The sequence below is a fragment of the Jaculus jaculus genome, chromosome 12 (genome assembly GCF_020740685.1).
Source record: "Jaculus jaculus isolate mJacJac1 chromosome 12, mJacJac1.mat.Y.cur, whole genome shotgun sequence".
Lineage (NCBI taxonomy): Eukaryota > Metazoa > Chordata > Mammalia > Rodentia > Dipodidae > Jaculus > Jaculus jaculus.
This window is the reverse complement of record NC_059113.1, coordinates 88,794,801-88,814,527: the sequence shown is the minus strand read 5'-3', so window position 1 is coordinate 88,814,527 and position 19,727 is coordinate 88,794,801. Positions and strand designations below refer to the sequence as shown.

At 41.9% G+C, this 19,727-nt stretch overlaps 1 protein-coding gene across 1 annotated transcript in view; it reads left to right on the top strand.

Moving 5' to 3' along the window:
• Mgat4d (MGAT4 family member D) overlaps positions 1-19,727 on the top strand; it is a 44,582-nt gene that overhangs the window by 5,485 nt on the left and 19,370 nt on the right. Inside the window, exons 2-5 of the mRNA XM_045131801.1 lie at positions 5,815-5,973; positions 9,626-9,763; positions 12,636-12,769; positions 14,602-14,648. Of these exons, the coding sequence (XP_044987736.1) occupies positions 5,815-5,973; positions 9,626-9,763; positions 12,636-12,769; positions 14,602-14,648 (478 nt within the window). The remainder of the gene's footprint in view (positions 1-5,814; positions 5,974-9,625; positions 9,764-12,635; positions 12,770-14,601; positions 14,649-19,727) is intronic.

The following is a 19,727-nucleotide window of genomic DNA, read 5'->3' as shown; positions in this document are numbered from 1 at the left end:
GGAAGCAGTTATTCTGTCAATGGACTAGGATGTAGTAGCCATTGGCATCTGTAGCCTGAGAAGTTCTCACTGTTAGATCATTTTCCAGAGACAGCACTAATGACACGGGAGGAGTGGCTATACCATCAACCTCAAAGGTCACATACAGGGCTGGACAGATGGCTCAACAGTTTAGGCACTTGCCTGTTAAACCTAAGGACACAGGATCTATTCCCCAGTACCCATGGAAACCTAAGGACCTAGGTTCTATTCTCCAGTACCCACATAAACCAAATGAACATGCATCTGGAGTTCGTTTGCAGTGGCTGGAGGTCCTGGTGTGCCTATTCTCTCTCTCTCTCTGCCTCTTTTTCTGTCAAATAAATAAATAAAAATATTTTTAACAAAAGGTCACATACATGCCATCCCTAAGCAAGCACAGTCCACTTCTCTGGTTTGTGTTGGGAGGGGAGTACATACATGGGCATGGCATGCAGGTAGGTAGGAGTGTGTCCATACTTGTGTACACATTGGTGTGGGCGCCAGAAGAGAATGTCCTCCCCCATCACTGCCCACTTTCTTCTTCCTTTCTTTTCCTTCCTTCCTTCCATCCTTCCATCCTTTATTGTCTTTTCCTTTCTTTCTTTCTTTCTTTTTTTTTTTTTTTTTAGTGTTTTCAAGATAAGGAGATAAGGTTTCACTCTAGCCCTGGGTGGCCTGACACTCAGTCTGTAGCTCCAGGCTGGTCTTGAAGTCATGGTGATCCTCCTAGCTCAGCCTCCCAAGTGCACCACCACACCTGGATCTCCACCTTAGTTTTCTAATCCAGGTTTCTCATTGAACCTGGAACTAGCCTAGCTTGACAAGTCCTAGATGCCCTCCTAGGTCAACCTCCCCAGTGGTGATGATAGGCTGGGCAGTCAGGGTAACCCCAAAAGCAACTTTTTTAAAAAAAACCCTTGACTAAAAGCAGGAAATATCACTAAGCATGCAGAAACCTGGATGTTCTACCCTCCAGGAAAGATTTCTAGATTAAGCCTGTACCCTTCCTAGAGGACAGAAACTCTGATCCTTCCCTAAGATTACTGGCAAAGCTCTAAGATCCCGTCTTTGTCCATAGCAACGTGCCCACCTGGTCTTCCTCAGTAGTCACGCCCCTTAAAAAAATCCCAGATCTGGAGGTGGCCTTCTCACACCCCCTCTCGCCTCCCTGGGCGAGGGCTCCACTTTGTTTCTTTGTCTTATGTTCTAGACTTAAAGGCTCCTTCTCTTCGTCCTCCTAAAGCTTTAAGTTATGATAAAATCGTTCTGAACCTTATCCTCTGGTTTGTGGATTTCATTCTTTGAACTCACGGGACAAGGATCCAGGAACATCTCAACTTATCAGCGTATTGGCGCGCCGGAACCCTGTGTCACTCTCATCACAGGCACGTGCTGTCATGCTGGGCTTTTACACGGGCGCTCGGGATCTGAACTCAGGTTCTCATGGGTCTCAGCAAGTATCTTGACGGCACAGCTGTCTCCCAGGTCTCCACTTGCTACTTGGGATATCTCTTAGCATATCTCAGAAAGATGAATGTTGTCTTCTATCAATCTTTTTTTTTTTTTTTTTTTTTTTTTTTGGTTTTTCGAGGTAGGGTCTCACTCTGGTCCAGGCTGACCTGGAATTAATTCTGTAGTCTCAGGGTGGCCTCGAACTCATGGCGATCCTCCTACCTCTGCCTCCCAAGTGCTGGGATTAAAGGCGTGCGCCATCGCGCCTGGCTACTTCTATCAATCTTTACAGCATTTGTTTGTTTGTTGTTATTTTTGTCAGTTCTGTTGAAGAACTTGCCTCTCAGCCAGCAAAAAAATGTAAATAGGCCCGGGGTGGTTTGGTAACATTTTTTTCCTTTCCCACACTTCCTCTCGATCCTGCCTCAATTTGAGGAGGTAACACTTTACCTAATGCTGCAGATAGCTTCTCGTGGCTGGCACAAAACACCCAACTAGCAGCTTGTGGTAGGAAAGGGTTTATTTTTTGTTGTTGTTGTTGTATTTTATTTATTTATTTTTAATTTTTTTATTGACAACTTCCACAATTGTAAACAAGATCCCATGGTGATACCCTCCCTCCCCCCACTTTCCCCTTTGAAACTCCACTCTCCACTATATCCCCAGCCCCTCTCAATCAGTCTCTTTTATTTTGATGTCATGATCTTTTCCCCCTAGTTTGATGGTCTTGTGTAGGTAGTGTCGGGCACTGTGAGGTCATGGATATCCAGGCCATTTTGTGTCTGGAGGAGCACATTTGGGAAAGGGTTTATTTTGCCTTGTAGACTCAAGGGGGAGGGCTGCGGAGAAGCTCCATGATGGCAGTGGAAACCTGCACGAACAGACTGGACCTCATCTCCTGGCCACCATCAGGTGGACAGCAGCAGCTGGAGAGTGTGTAAACACTGGCAAAGGGAAGCTAGCTCCAACACCCATAAGCCCTCCGCCCTTCCCCCCCCCCCCAACAATACACTGCCTCCAGGAGGCTCCAATTGGCAAATTGCCATCACCGGGAGTCAAACATTCAGAACATAAGAGTTTGTGGGGGACCCCTAAATCAAGTCCCCAAAGCTAAAAACCGAATGAAATTTGGAAGCTGCTACATCAAAGTATCTAGGAGGTGGGCACTTAATGAGAACACTGCAGAAGCCGGAGCCCTTGCTGGGAAGGTGTTTAGGGTCTCAAAGAGGCCGGTGAGGCAGGGAGGGCGGGCAATCCCATAGGGCACTGGCTTTGGTAATCATGAATAACACATAAGGGTTCTTCTTCTTTTTTTCTTAGTGTCATGAGCAATCCCTGGAGAGGATTGCTCAGGGAGTAGCCTCATCCAGCTATTTTCACAAGCTATCCACTAGGAGACAGATGAATGAAAAAAAAATTCAATGTTTGAACCCAAGTATTTCATCATTGCTTTAGGTTTCAGATTTCACCTTCATACCAAAAAAACCTCTTTAGAATTTATTACCAGCCAAGCTGTATACTCATCTTTTATTCCACCGCAAATCATTAGCTGTGTCTTCTCAGTGTTCCGTCGCATGTGTGTCCCTGATAGTGTTTCTTTATGTGGCTTGATTCTTGACTGTCAACAATCATTTTTTCCCCATTTCACAACATTGTAATTGTAGGGCAGAGCACTGCATTTTCTTGAAAATTGCTAAAAGAGTACATTTTAAAAACTATTTTACTTCACTTGTTTATTTATTTGAGAGAGAGAGCACGCCAGGGCATGCAGCTGCTGTAAACAAACTTCAGGTGCATGCACACCCCCTTGTGCAACTGGCTTATATGGGTCTTAGAGAATTGAACTTGGGTCTTTTGGCTTAGTAGGCAAGCACCTTAATGGCTAAACCATCTCTCCAGCCCCTGAAAGAGTGCGTTTTAAGTGCTTTTACCACAGACAACATATGAGGTAATATTTATGCTAATTGGCCAACTTAGTCATTTCTCTGTGTATACATACTTCAAAAGAATAACTTGTATTTCATAAATGTAGATATTTTTGTTCAATTAAAAAATAAATTTGAGGGCTGGAGAGATGGCTTAGCGGTTAAGTGCTTGCCTGTGAAACCTAAGGACCCCGGTTTGAGGCTCGATTCCCCAGGACCCATGTTAGCCAGATACACAAAGGGGGTGCACACATCTGGAGTTCGTTTGCAGTGGCTGGAGGCCCTGGCGCGCCCATTCTTTCTATCTCCCTCTTTCTCTCTGTCTGTCGCTCTCAAATAAATAAATAAAAATAAATAAATAAATTTGAGAGCCGAGTGTGGTGGCGCATGCCTTTAATCCCAGCACTCGGAAGGCAGAGATAGGAGGATCACCATGAGTTTGAGGCCACCCTGAGACTACAGACTGAATCCCAGGTCATCCTGGGCTAGAGTAAGATCCTACCTCAACAAACAAAAACCAAAAAAATAAAAGAAAATTAGCTTGATTTTTATCATAGGTCATGCTATTCCAATATAAAATAAACAACCCTATTTAACTTGATACCTTATTTCCATGCATTATTTTATCAAATATTGATATAAAATCATACAATTAACAGATATGGCTAAACAGAAGTAGAAAAAGCCTAGGATCATATACTGCAAGACATTAAGTCACCAGCATTAGGGGAATGGGGAGATGGCTCAGCAGTTAAAGGTACTTGCTTGCAAAGCCTGCTGACCCAGGTTCAATTCCCTAGACCCCACATAAAGCCAGATGCACAAAGTGGCACACACATTTGGAGTTCGTTGACAGTGGCTAGAAGCCCTGGGGTGCCAATACACACACTTTCTTTGCTCTTATATAAATAAATAAATATCTTCATCTTTAACTTTTTCTTTTTAAAATTTTGCTTATTTATTGGCAACCAGAGGAAAGAGAGAATGATTGAGAGAATGGTCACCCCAGGTCCTGCCACACCTGGGGCATTTGGCTTAATGTGAGTACGAGGGAATCGAACCCCAACCTTTAACTGCTGGACGTCTCTCCAGCCTCTAATATTATCTTTTAAAAGTGAGATGAGGACTCAGGATATAGATTGGTGATTATAGGTACTTGTTTACAAAGCCTACTGGCCTGGATTCCATTCCTTAGTACCCATGTAAAGCCAGATACACAAAATGGCTCATGAATCTAGTTTGTTTTCAACAGCAAGAGGTTCTGGGGTGCATATGCATCCTTTGCATAAATAAATAGAAATTATAATTAATGTGCCATCTTTTGGGTACTTTTAAGAATTTTTCTAACCTATTTATTCTCTAATGAGATACCTAAGTAGGTTAACAAAGAAACAAAGATATCTTTAGGCCAAACCGCTGTATATATCCCTGGCCAGTTTCTTCATTTTGGCTTTTTTGTGTTGGTAGTGCTGGGAATAAAATCAAGAGCCCAGCCCATGTTAGGCAAGTGCTTTACCACTCAGGATCCTGATCGTTTTCTTCTGAGAAATTCTCTTTTGAATTACTATTATTTTTATTGGTTTTTCGAGGTAGAGTCTCACTCTAGCCCAGGCTGACCTGGAATTCACTATGTAGTCTCAGGGTGGCCTTGAACTCACAGCATTCCTCCTACCTCTGCCTCCCAAGTGCTGGGATTAAAGGAGTGGGCCACCACGGCTGCCTCCTTTGGATTATTTTTGTGTGCGTACATGTGTGTGCATTATGATGATAATGATGTGTGTGTATGGGCATGCGTGTGCCATGGTGTATATGTGGAAGTCTGGGGACAATCTTGGGGTACTGATCCTGGTGTTTCATCCTGTTTGAAACAGAGTCTCTTGTTCATTGCTGTTGGGAAATTCAGATTAGCTGACCTGAGTGCTTTTGGATTCTCCTGGCTCCATCTACTATTGCTGCAGGCAAAGTGGGCCACATGAGTCACTTTGTATCTGGTTTTCTGTGGGTTTTGGGGATCCAAACTCCAGGCAGCAGGCTTACAGAGCAAGCTTCTTAAACCACTGAACCATGACCCCATTCCCTTTCCCATAAATTGCTAGAAATACATAGGAGTAAGACCCGGTGAGTTTTCTTGTAATCAGAAATTAACATGTGCATGATACAGAAAACATAGAACAGCACAAAGTAATAAAGCCACATATTAATGTTGTTAACAATTTGTTCTTTTTTTTCAGCATTCTAAATATGTACATATATGCCAGATGTATTCGACAATATGGATTCATAGATGCATATGTACAACACATATGTGTAGCATTATATATAGCATATTGAGCCATGAATAATACATTTTTGTGGTAAGAAAATCATGTTTTACATACTACATGCATAAACCTAGATGTTTATGTTTCCTTTGCAGGGAACCAGCTAATTAATTGTAGAAACCATATTTTGGGGTTTAAGGAAAGCCTACTCAGTTTAAAAAACAGAAGTGAAAAAAATACCCGAGACATAATGAAAGCCTTGATTCAAATGAAGCTCGAGATCACTCAGAAAGGAAATTTGTCAGAAATCCTAGGTTTGTATTACTCTTATTTTTGTGCGCAGATGTTTGTTTTGCATAGGCCTTGTGTTTGAAGAGTTTGATTTAATACTTCATCCCTACAAACTGTCCCACCAGTACTGGCTCTTTTGTTGTGAGACAGGCAGATATCAGGTAATGCATCCCTACATTGACGGTGGTGGTCCTCTGTTTTCTCTGAACCACACCACTTCCCATGATGGATTTAGCAGAAGCGGCCAGAAACCCTGACCTCATCTCTGACTTCTGTCCTCCTCTGGTCCATCATCAGCAAGCAATCTTCTTGATTCATCAACGGTGTGCATGTCACAAATCTCTCCACCCTTTCAATCACTACCTCCATGAAGCCAGGCAGGCCACCTTCCTGACTCACCCAAACGTAGTCAACATTTCCTCTCACCTCTTCAGTCTCATGAACACTTATTTAGGCTCGCTGTAGTCAAAAAATGAAGGCTAACCTGCCATGAATATAAGCCTTCAATGGCTCTGCGTTTCTCCGGGATACAATTCCTGCCTTGGGTCTCCCATGTGGAATCAAATCCTCGCGCACACTTACCTCTGGCGGCCTCCGATCCATTCTCTGTCCCCACAGCAGGGCATTTTACAGAACACAGAAACGCAATCAGCAGTGCGCAATCCCCAGGGGGGCTTCTTTCGCTGAGGGTGGAGATATCCACGCTGTGTGGGGCCTTTTGTGTGTTGCTTTTTAAAATTGCCAAGCAGCCTCTTGTGAAATGGAGATGCAGTTTTCCTACCCTTTTACTCACTGAGGACCAGGCAAGTTACATTCAAATACCAGTAACTATTTGGGCAATTACCAGTAACTATTGCTATAAGCATTTATAGACCTGTTTCTGGCATGAAGGATTTTTTTTTTTTAAAGATTACTATTAGAAATGGGGTTGAAGAGACCTATGGTAAGTTATGTTTATAAGAAACTAATAGACTGGCTTCTGGAGGGGATGAGCTATTTCACATTCCCTGCAGCATTGTATAGTCATCCCAACGACTCCAGCTACCATAGCCATACTGGTACTTCTGTGAAAAGCTGGTTTTTCTGAGGGCTGATGGTGTCACACATTTCTTTCTTTTTTTTTTTTTTTAATTTATTTTTATTTATTTATTAGAGGGAGAGAAAGAGAAAGAGAGAACAGGCATGCCAGGAACTCTAGCCACTAAATGAAATCTGGGGGCTGGAGAGATGGCTTAGCAGTTAAGCACTTGCCTGTGAAGCCTAAGGACCCCGGTTCGAGGCTCGGTTCCCCAGGTCCCACATTAGCCAGATGCACAAGGGGGCGCACGCGTCTGGAGTTCGTTTGCAGAGGCTGGAGGCCCTGGCGCGCCCATTCTCTCTCTCTCCCTCTATGTGTCTTTCTCTCTGTGTCTGTAGCTCTCAAATAAATAAATAAAAACTGAACAAAAAATATTTAAATGAAATCTGGCTTATGTGGGACCTGGAGAATTGAACCTGGATCCTTAGGCTTTGCAGGCAAGCACCCTAACTGCTAAGCCGTCTCTCCAGCCCATCACACATTTTTTTATATGCTCACTTTCCATCCAGGTATCACCTGTGGAAAAATGTCATTTCAAATCTTTGGTCAGTATTTAACTTGGCTGTTTGTTGCCATACTACATTTTGTGAGTTTTGTGTATTATTCTGGCTAAATATCAGATAGATGCATGGTTGAGAAATGTTTTCAGGCAAGCACCTTAACCACTAAGCAATCTTTCCAGCTCCCTGAGAAACATTTTCTACCAGCTTGTGGCTTGTCATTCTATTTTCTTGATAACATTATTCAAAGGGCTTTTTTGTTTTTAAGTTTGGAGGTTCAGTTTATCAGATTTTATGGATTGTTTTATTTGATTGCTGCACTGTAGCTCAGATTCCTTAACCTAGCTCAGAAGTCATAAAGATTTCTCACTTTTATTAAACTTCATGGTTTTTAAAAAATGTTTAGTTTAATTTATTTATTTGAGAGAGAGAAAGAGGGGAAGAGGCAGATAGAGAGAGAGAGAGAGAGAACGGGCCTCTAGCCACTGCAAATGAACTCCAGATGCATATACAACTGGCTTATTTGGATCCTGGGAAATTGAACTTGGGTCCTTTGGCTTTGTAGGCAAACACCTTAACCACTGAGCAATCTCTCTACCCCGCAACTTCACGGTTTTATGTTTGACATTTATGTCTATGAAATTTTTGGGTGAATTTTTGTAACTGATGTAAAACACAGGTCAAGGGTTTGTTTTTTTTTTTTTTCCACATTGTTGTTCCTGCACTGGGTCACCATACTGTCCCCTGTGTCCTTGGCACTGCTGGCCTTTGACCCTTTCCTGGAGGCCAGTTACCCGTGTATGTGAGGAATTATTTCTGTACTCTCTACTAGGTATGTCCAACCAATAGAACTCAGGAGTTATGTGGCTACAGGTAACCTGAGATCACCATGAATATGGCCTAACACAAAATGACAAGCATACTTTAAACATTGCTTGTGTTTTTTTCTTGTGTGTGTGTGTGTGCATGGTGTGCATGCATATGTGTATGCATGTGAACCCACTTGTGTGTGGGTGTGTGTACATGTGTGTCTGTGTTCATGTGAAGGCCAGAGGTTGATAGCAAGTGTCCTCTTCTTAATTTTACTGAGGCAAAGCCCAGAGCTGGCTGATTAGTGAGTCTAGATCTCTGGCTTGGCCTGTTTCCTCCAGGCTGGCGTTATAATGGCCACCATGCCTACCTTGCACTGATGTGGGTACTGGGGGTCTGAATTCCTGTCTTCTGGCTTGCACAGCAAGCACATTCCCTAATGAGCCATCTCCCAGTTCCATATGAGATGTGTGTGTGTGTGTATGTGTGTGTGTGTTTTTTTTTTTTTTAGCTCAGTTGTGCAGTTCTCTGCTGTGACCTCTGCAGATGACATCACATTGCAATGTCAGAAGTTTGGACATAGCTGGGCGTGGTGGTGCACACCTTTAATCCCAGTGCTCGGGAGGCAGAGGCAGGAGGATCACCATGAGTTCAAGGCCACCCTGAGACTACACAGGGAATTCCAGGTCAGCCTGGGCTAGAGTGAGACCCTACTTCAAAAAACAAACAAACAAAAACCGGAACAACAACAACAAAAATAAACAAAGAAGGTTGGACATGCCTGAAATTTTCCCATTGGTCTGTGAGTCATGTCCTATTACACTGTTTGATCACTGCATTGTTACTTTTAGTGTGTGCCCCTCAATTAAGTGTTTTCTTCTTTAACCTTGTAGAAGGAAGTTCTCATGAGTGTTGAAAACAGAGGCATTGAATGCTAACAGGTTCCAACCCAGGCTAGAAAGATAATTTTTTTTAAATTTTTTATAAAAGAGGGGATGGGCCTGCCAGGCCCTCTAACTCCTGCAAACAAACTCCAGATGCATGCACCACCTAGTGCATCTGGCTTACGTGGGTCTTGGGGAATCAAACCTGGGTCCTTAGGTTTCACTGGCAAGTACTTTAACCACTAAGCCACCTCTCCAGCCCACATATATTCCTCTTGAATATTCCTCTGAATCTATGGACTAATTTATTAACCACAATCTAAAAGAACTTCAGGAGAGAGATAAAAATGCCCATACTATAAACTCAGAAGCCCTGTTTTTTTTTTTTTCTTTTCTCTTCCAGATGAAAAGAAAGTGGATATACTGAGTAGGAATCAAATAATATCTGACAGATTTGAAGCCTTCAAGTTCTTTTTTCCTCATTTAAGAAACATGGGAAAAATTTATCCTGATGTTATCATTAGCAAAGGGAAATCAGGAGGTAAGAACATTTAGAATTGGGAAATTAACTGTAAGTATTTTTATTTGGGGGATATGTATTTCCCTTATTTTTTAGTTCGTATACAAAATAAAGGGTTTCATCGTGACATCTTCATACATTTGCATTGTTGTTCTTTGACATGTCCCTCTACAACCTTCTCATCTCAGTCTCACCCCAAATAACTCCTCTCTGCTTTCATATCATGTGTTCCAACATGTCAGATGCTAGTTTCATACTCAGATGGATATGTAGACTTCCAGCCCATCTGTCAAGAATTTGGATTACCTGAAGTCAATCTAGTATATGGCAGAAAAATAATAGTTAGTTCCATAATATGTAATGACTTCAATTCAAGTGCAATTCTATTGAAGATGCCCAGATTATAAATTGATATGAAAGTCCAGGGTACATAAAGCATTTACTAAGCACTTGAAAAGTCTTTTCTACTTAGTTTGGATAAATACACTCTTGCCTGGTTATTTTCCTATTTCCCTATGTTTCTTAGAACAATCAGCAAAAAGATTTACAACTGGAAGATTATTATATATTTATTTACTTATTTTTGTTCTTTTTTTTGACAAGGTCTCATTGTGTAACCTATCCTGGCCTTAAACTCATAATCCTTTTGTCTCCACCTCCCAAATGCTGGGATTATAGGCATCTACCACCAGCCCATTTCACAGAAGGGATGCTTGAGTTCAGCCTTGGAACATGAGTCAGGTTAACTTTATACATCAGACGAGAAAAAACACTGGCATTAGAAGCAGAAGTATTAGGCAAAGTCCCAGAATGGATGACATTCTCATATGTCTCATTTGTTCTAAGCGAGCAGCTTGCTCCACGTCAGGCCTCCTTTCTCTGCATTGGTGTTGGCTGGGACAAAGCAGTGTTCACTTGTCCACTTATTGACTTCTTAGTGCCACAGTGGCAGAGCTGAGTAACTGTTCTTGAGATGAGACAGTGCTGCCCAGGAGCCAAAAATATGTACTATTCTGACCCCTTTATAGAAAAGGTTTGCACACCCCTAATGTGATCCATTCTTTGGGAATAAGTAGTTTTCTGTACAAGACATGCTGCTAATGTTTTGCCTCAACCTATTGAGTTGGGATTATCGTACTAAATGACACTGTTTATAACCTACAATTTTTTATTATGTCCTTCATCTCTCTTTTCCTTCATTATTCCACTTAATCCTCAAAATCTAGTGCAGTAGGACTTATTACTACCCTTATTTTATTCTTGAGGAAACTAAGATGTAAAGATGGAGGGACTTTTTAAGTTAACAATGTAAATGTGTTTAACTATATCAGATTTAGACTACAGGAAGAAAGACACCATTAAAGTCAGCCAGAAAAGAAGTCGACTCAATTTGGAAATGGGAAAGAGCTTAAGTAGGAATTTCAGAGAAAACACTCTCTAGGAGGGAGTTAAACATGCAAATATATATTCAAGCTCACTGGAATCAATGAACTACTAATTCTTGTTGTTATTACCAAAATCTGGGTTTTTTTCTTCAATAATCACTTGTCAGTTTGTTTTATGCAAGAGCCCTGAAATAATTGTTTGGGCTATTTCTCTTTCAGTTTTATTACTGAAGAGGATTTCTGAGTCCTTCACCTAGCCATTCCCAAAGACCTCACCCCCATCTTAAAAGTAGGAAAACTGGAGTTGAAAGACTAGGAATGTGCTTAGATGGCAGGTATTAAGGCAGCAAGGTTATGTTGCAGCAGACTTCCCTCCAAGAAAGCTTAGTATTTATCTGTCTAGGGTCATGTGCTCCTCAGTACTTTATGCATTGTTTGACAATCAAAGCTATTCAAGGGACTGATTTATTTCATCAGACCATTAGAAATCACTCCATACATGTTTGTAGTTGTTGCCTGCTCATTGTCGAGACAAAATATCCCACAAGAAGCAGCTAATGGAAGGAAAAGGTTGGTTTCAGTTTATAGATTCAAGGGAGGTTTCATCGTGGCGGGGAAAGCATGGTACATGAAGGCAGCTCGCAACTGGGCATCAAACATCAAATCTCCACAGCAGCAAGGAGGGAGACAATTCTGCTCAGTAGCACCGGCAAGTGAGGCTGGATAATAAGCCCCAAGGCCTGCCTTCAGTGACACACCTCCTCCAACCAGGCTCTGTCTCCCAAAGGCTCCACTAGCTGGGAATTCAGTATGTGGCTTAATCATAAGCACATGAGCCCCTGGGGGCCAGTCCACATTCAAAACCACCACAATATTTTCCACAAATGACAGCAATTCTTTCCTACTCGGGTTCCAATGACTCTTTGTGAACAAAAGGAGAAAGATAGCCATTTTAGGACAGTGTATATACCAAGGTAAATAGGTAAGGGCTATATTAACAAATGGAAAATATTTAGTTTAATTTTCACTAGAACAGAAGTCTTCTAACATGAGACCTTTGTGGAACCTGATTCAGTTTTTCTCCATTGCAAACTGGAAAATGGAAAATGTGATATGAGTTAATGTAGTTTTGAATTTTAAATTTAATTTATCTATTTATTTGAGACAGGGAGAGAGAGAGAGAGAGAGAGAGAGAGAGAGAGAGAGAGAGAGAGAGAGAATGGGTGCACCAGGACCTCCAGCCTCTATAAGCGATGCATGCGCCACCTTGTGTATCTTGCTTATGTGGGTACTGGGGAATCGAATGTGGGCCCTTAGACTTCTCAAGCAAGTGCTTTAACAACTAAGCCATCTCTCCAGTCCAAGCTTGGACTTTTTAAAAGTACTGCTCAAAATGCTCCTTTTGTAACCATGAGCCAGACTCAAAGACAGGAATAAGCAGAGAGCTGTGCTACGCTGTGCTTTGCAGTGTTTGGAGTGATGCTTCTTTCCTGCTCCCTGGTCTGCAGCTTCTTTTGCACTGGGTATCCCCACGATGAGAAGAGGAAACCATACTTACCTGAAGCAAACACTGGCCTCTGTCATCTACAGAATGACGCCTACCGAAGAGAAGGACTCCGTGGTGATTGTCTCTGTTTCTGATGTACGTATGGAAAATAACTTCTCCTTATCCCTCCCTATGGTGTCCAGATTCCCTGTCTCAGTGGCAATCACTATACCATTGTGAATGGTTTTCTTAAATTTAAGAAAAGTAATCCCTTGGGCTGGAAAGGTAGCTTAGCAGTTAAGGCACTGGCTTTCAAGCCTGACGGCTCAGGTACGAATCCCCAGTACCACGTCACCCAAAGCCATACATAAAGAAGGGGTGCATGCCTCTTGAGTAAATTTGCAATGGCAAGAGGGCAAATGCTTTGGGTGATTTTCTTTTTTGTGTGTGTGGTTCCAAGGTAGAGTCTCACTCTACTTCAAGCTGACCTGGAATTCACTATGTTGTCTCAGGGCGGCCTCGAACTCTTGGCGATCCTCCTACCTCTGCTTCCCAAATGTTGGTATTAAAGGCGGGTGCCACCATGCCTGGCTAGAACTGACATTCTTTACGGTATTTTCAGAATTTTGTATTGTAAACACTTGTCATCCCTGAGGCTATGCTTTGTAAGTGCCATTGGTTATTACTTGTTTTTGAAAAACGTCATCCTGAGAGGGTAAGCCACCAAAAGCTTGCTACATATGCATATGTCATCTAATCCAGCACACAGTTCCGTAGTTAAGGGGCAGGGCCACAATGTTTATATTTCAAAAATATTTATTTATGGGCTGGAGAGATGGCTTAGAGGTTAAGCGCTTGCCTGTGAAGCCTAAGGACCCCGGTTCGAGGCTCAGTTCCCCAGGTCCCATGTTAGCCAGATGCACAAGGGGGCGCACGCGTCTGGAGTTCGTTTGCAGAGGCTGGAAGCCCTGGCGCGCCCATTCTCTCTCTCTCCCTCTATGTGTCTTTCTCTCTGTGTCTGTTGCTCTCAAATAAATAAATAAATAAAAAATTAAAATTAAAAGAATGGGAAAGCCAGAGTCTGTAGCTGTTGCAAATGAACTCCAGACACATGCATCTCTTTGTACATTTGGCTTTTACATTGTCTGGGGAATTGAACCCTTGCTGGCGGGCTCTGCAGGCAAATGCCTTTAACTACTGAGCCATCTACCCAGCCCTACAATGTTTATTAACAGACAAAGACTGTGAAGCTGAGCGTTACTGTCAGGACAAGTACACTACCATCTTGATATAAGGTTGAATATAATGTATATAATATCCATATAATACTAGTAAAATTCAAACACATTTCAAAAGAGAGCTTCTTTGACATAAGCCATTCAAGACAGTCATTTTAGAGCAAGATCTTTTTAGATACCTAAAATCTTATAAGTTTTTTAAAGTTTATTTTAGAGAGTGAGAATGGGCATGCCAGGGCCTCTGCAAACTCCAGATGCATATGCCACCTTGTGCATCTGATTTACATGGGTACCGGGGAATGGAACCTGAGTCCTTTGGCTTTGCAGGCAAGTGCCTTAACCACTAAGCCTTCTTTTCATCCCAGATACCTAAGATTTTGTACATGTACTTTAAGTGTGTTGATGAGGTGTTTTCTGTATTTAAGTACATTTTTTTAAACATGTGAATATTTAAACTTTTTCTTCCAGAAAGTGAAAACACCATCCATTATTGGGACATAATGACATTCTATACATAAATTCCATGTAGAAAAAAATAGTAGAGCCGGGCACGGTGGCGCACGCCTTTAATCCCAGCATTCGGGAGGCAGAGGTAGCAGGATCGCTGTGAATTCAAGGCCACCCTGAGATTACAGAGTGAATTCCAGGTCAGCCTGGAACATAGTGAGACCCTACCTCGAAAAAAAAAAAAAAATCTGCGTTGATAACACTATGAGGCATCCTAGTTTCAATATTTTTTTCTTTTTTTAGAATAATGAAGATTATTTAAATTATGTTGTTGGCATGATCAAAACCACGTGAGTACTGTCTGATAAATTTCAGTTCACCATTTCTGAATTTTTATATCCTTTTCATTATCCAATTGCATTATTATTTATCATAATCTTTTTAGTGAATGTGAACTATGAAAGATGACCCTATAGTTTTATTCTAAGCCATGATTACGCAGATTGTCAACATTAAAATTAAGATTTTCTTCCTGTAGTTGTTATAGTACCTATCCTTCATGATATTTATTACCTCTGAAAGAAACCTATTGTGTCTAGACCATTCTTGCCTTTCTAATTGCCATGAAGGTATTTCATGTCTTTCATTTAGAATTGCTGTAAGCAGGCTCTTGTACTGGCGCACGCCTTTAATCCCAGCATTTGGGAGGCCGAGGTACAAGGATTACTGTGAATTTGAGGCCAGTCTGAGACTACATAGTGAATTTCAGTTCACCCTGAGCTAGAATGAGACCCTATGTAGAAAAATACCAAGCCCCGCTCCCAAAAAAAAAAAATTGCTGTAAGCAACCATATTGGTTCCCATCCTGAATCAATATGAAGTTATTTCTCCAGCAGAGGGTTGTGGGATGGACCCAGCCTTTCAAATTCTTATGTCCATGTAGGTGATAGAACTTGACAAAGACAGACCATAACAAAGGAGCTGTTATCATTGTAATGGTATGGGGAAGGCAACATTGAGAACATACAGGAGAGGAAGGATTTAACTCCATCTGCAGATAGGGAAAGAGAGACAGCGATGAACTGGACTTCAGCGTAAGGAGGCATCTTTGGGCTGGCAAGAGGAAAGGTCATGCCTGGCACATAAAATTCCTTGGGAACACAAACGAGGTTGAAAGACAATGTGCATGTGCATTGTTACGCACATGGACACTACGCACACACACACACGCACCCACTCAGGAAGAGTGATCCCATAGGTGAGACACTGGGCATCTTTTGCTCATGAGAATAGATTGAGCAGGTGCCAGAGGCATTGCCACAGGGGGAGTTGAGCCCTGGGTGGTTTTTGGCAGTGCTCAGGTCAGAGCAGGAATGTGAGAATGTGGGCAGTGAATGAGGGAACAAGTACCCCATGGCACCCCTAGAATCTCAGCCTCAAGGAAAAGCTGGCAGTGAGGATTATCCAAGTGAAACACGCACATGAAATAACTAAAATGATTATCCTGCCAGCATGGTGACGCACGTTTAATCCCAGCACTCGGGAGGCAGAGGTAGGAGGATCACACTGAGTTCAAGGCCACCCTGAAAGTACAAGGTGAATTCTAGGCCAGCCTGGGCTAAAGCGAGACCCTACCTAGAAAAACCAAAAAAAAAAAAAAAAAAAAAAAAAGAAAGAGAGAAAGATTACCCTCCCCCCAATAGCGCTCGGAATTGTAATTAAATTTCAAAACTAAAGCCCACTCTGTAGGATGCCCAGCAAACGGGAGTGCGGGACAGAACCATCAGGTGGTGGGATATTCTGGACAGCAATTGATCCAGTCTCTTGAAAAAGACAGTAGAGGGCTGAGTGGCTCAGTGGTTAGGAGGCCTGCCTGCAAAGCCTGAAGATCTGGGCTTGATTCTCCACGCGAAGCCAGGTGCAGAAAACGGCACATGTGTCTGGGGTTCGTTCACCACGCAGTGGCCAGAGGCCCTAGCGTGCCCATTTTCTGTGTGTATATCTATTTATCTCCTCTTTGCTTTCAAATAAAATTGAATTAAAAAGAAAACCACAGATAATGGGAGAACAGAATGAAGCTACTGGTCTTAGATATTACATTTTCAAAAGAAAGAAGAGAACCAAGAACTGTACGTGGGTCTTTGCATCCCTGCCTTCCATCAGAAACACTTTCTAGACCTGTGAGGACATTTGGATGCCAATTGGGCCTTATGTGATGTTGAGTAGTTATTTGTAGCTTTATCAAGGAGATTCGAGAAGTGAAAAGGTTATTGATGTTAACAATTCAGAGTGGGCACTTTGACTACTAATTTTCAAAAATGCTGGGGACTATTGTAAGTCACTAATGTTTGCTAGACATACTATAAAATCTGTGATTTCACGAGCTCGAGGGATGGCTTAGCAGTTAAGGCACTTGCCTGCAAAGCCAAAGGACCCAGGTTTGATTCCCCAGGACACAAGTTGGTCAGATGCACAAGGGGGCACACACATTTGGAGTTTGTCTTCAGTGGCTAGAGGCCCTGGCATGCTCATTCTCTCTCTCTCCCTTTCTCTGGCAAATAAACAAATAATATATTTTTTAAGTTTGTGATTTCAAATGTGACTGTGGGGTTAGGGATATAGCTCACTGGTAGAGCACATGCTAATCCTGCATGAGGCCTAGATTCAATCCTACACACCAATAAATATTTTCAGTGAATGTATATGTTTTTGTATGTAAATTGATGTAGATATGTTTTTATCATTTTAAAAAACATTTTTATTTATTTACTTGAGAGTGAGAAAGAGGCAGACAGAGAGAATGGGTATGCCAGGGTCTCTAATCATTGCAAATGAACTCCAGATGTGTGCACCACCATGTGCATGTGGCTTATGCTTACGTGGGAACTGGGGAATCGAACCTGTGTCCCTAGGCTTCACAGGCGAGTGCCTTAACTGCTAAGGCATCTCTCCAGCCCTTTTTAAAAATCATTTTTATGGGCTGGAGAGATGGCTTAGAGGTTAAGTGCTTGCCTGTGAAGCCTAAGGACCCTGGTTCAAGGCTTGATTCTCCAAGATTCACATTAGCCAGATGCATGAGGGGTACACACATCTGGAGTTCGTTTGCAGTGGCTAGAGGCCCTGGTGCGCCCATGCTCTCTCTCTCCCTCCCTCTCTGCCTCTTTCTCTGTCTGTCGCTCTCAAATAAATAAATAAAAATAAACAAAAAAATTTTTAAAATCATCTTTATATTTAATTTTGCATGATTTGGTCAAAACCTTTCATTTAGTTCTTATGGGGTAATCAAGAATTGCCTTACATTTTAATTTATCTTAAATTCAGAACTATATGGTTGCTTTTTTGTTTATTTATTTATTTGAAAGTGACAGACAGAGAAAGAGGCAGAGAGAGATAGTGAGAGAGAATGGGCACACCAGGGCCTCCAGCCACCGCAAACGAACTCCAGATGCATGTGCCCCCTTGTGCATCTGGCTAACGTGGGTCCTGGGGAATCGAGCCTCGAACCAGGGTCCTTAGGCTTCACAAGCAAGCGCTTAACCACTAAGCCATCTATCCAGCCCTATGGTTGTTTTTTTAAAAGACTCAAGTTACTTTATAGGAAATTGACTGAAACCATGTATTGTATATAAAACTATAGAACTGCAAGAGTTCCAGTTTTATGTGACTATAAAGTAGGATCATTCATTAATAATGGTGACTATCAATTCTCTCAATCAATTATCTCAAGGACATTTGGTGCGATACATAAACTAACAAGTCAGAAAGTTTCAGAGTCCTAGAGAGGTGTCAGGACTGTACGAATCAAGACTAGAATCATGCCATCAGTAAAGGAAATTATAACATCTGTGGTACTTTGAATGTATGGCCCCATATACTCAGGTTTTTTTTCTAATGATTTTATTTATTTATTAGAGACAAAGAGCGAGAGAGTGAGAATGGGTGCACCAGGGCCTCTAGCCACTGCAAATGAACTCCAGATGCATGCACCACCATGTGCATCTGGCTTACATGGGACCTGGAGAATCCAACCTGGGCCCTTAGGCTTCGCAGGCATGCACTTTGACTGCTAAGCCATCCCTCCAGGCCATACTCAGGTGTTTTTGATTGAGCCTGTAACTTGAGTCTCCAGGGTACAACCGTGCTGGGGGAGAGAGGTGTCACTGAAAGTGAGACTAAGGTGTTTAGGGACTGATTGTCAGTCCAACACAATGGGGTGTGTTAAGAGCAGTTGGGGTTCTAGTGGTTTTGGGGTGTTGGCTGTTGGTGTCTCTGGGCCTGTAAGTGTGGAAATGAGACAGCTTCTTTCACATTGATGGTATTCCCCTGGAAATTGTGAGCCTAAAATAAACCCTTTCCTCCTATAAACCATTTTTTTGTTTGTTTGTTTTGTTTTGTTTTGTTTTCTGGTTAAGTGTTTGTCTGGCAATGAGAAGCTGACTGCAACATCAAAAGAAAGATTATTTGCAACTTGACATTTGTGCTTCAGAATTTGGGGTTACATTGTCTAAGAGTAACTACTTATTAACCTCTGCAGTCCAAGATATTGGATGATTGCGTGTAATGAAATTTAATATCACTTAAAAATATTTTAGTTTTATTTATTTATTTGAGATAGAGAGAATGAGGCAGAGGGAGAGATTGAGAATGGGCATGCCAGGGCCTCCAGCCACTGCAAATGAACTCCAGATGCATGCGCCCCCTTCTGCATCTGGCTTACATGGGTCTTGGGGAATAGAATCGAGGTCCTTTGGCTTTGCACACAAGTGCCTTAACCACTAAAAAATCTCTCCAGCCCTTAATATAATTTTTTTCATTGGCTTCTACTGTACTCAATTTCTATAGGCTTATGGTCTAAAGTGATATAATTTTACTTCAAAATTAGGTATTATGTTAGTAATTTAAAAAAATACATTTACTTCCAAGCAGAGAGAGAGAGAGAGAAAAAAAAAAAAGATGGGTATGCCAGGTATTCTTGCCACAGCAAACAAATTCCAGACGCATGAACTACTTTCTGTATTTGGCTTCATGTGGGTACTAGGGAATCAAACCTGGACCAAGTGCCTTTAACTGTTAAGCCATCTCTCCAGCTCCATGTTAGTAATTTTTATACAAAATTAAACATAAGTCCTCATTCTTCTAATTTCTACTTTCTAATGACCATATTAGAATTATTTTTTTTAAAGGTTTGGTCTCACTCTAGCCCAGGATGACGTGGAACTCATTCTATAAACCAGACTGGCCTCGAACTCATGGCGATCTACCTACTCTGCCTCCCAAGTCCTGGAATTAAAGGTGTGCACCACCACACCTGGCTGAAAATTAATTTTTTGAGTTTTATATTATAAGCTAGACATGATGGGACACACTTACGTAAGTCTCATTACCTGGGAGGCAGAGGAGGGTCATGGCAAGTTGAAAGCCAGCCTGGT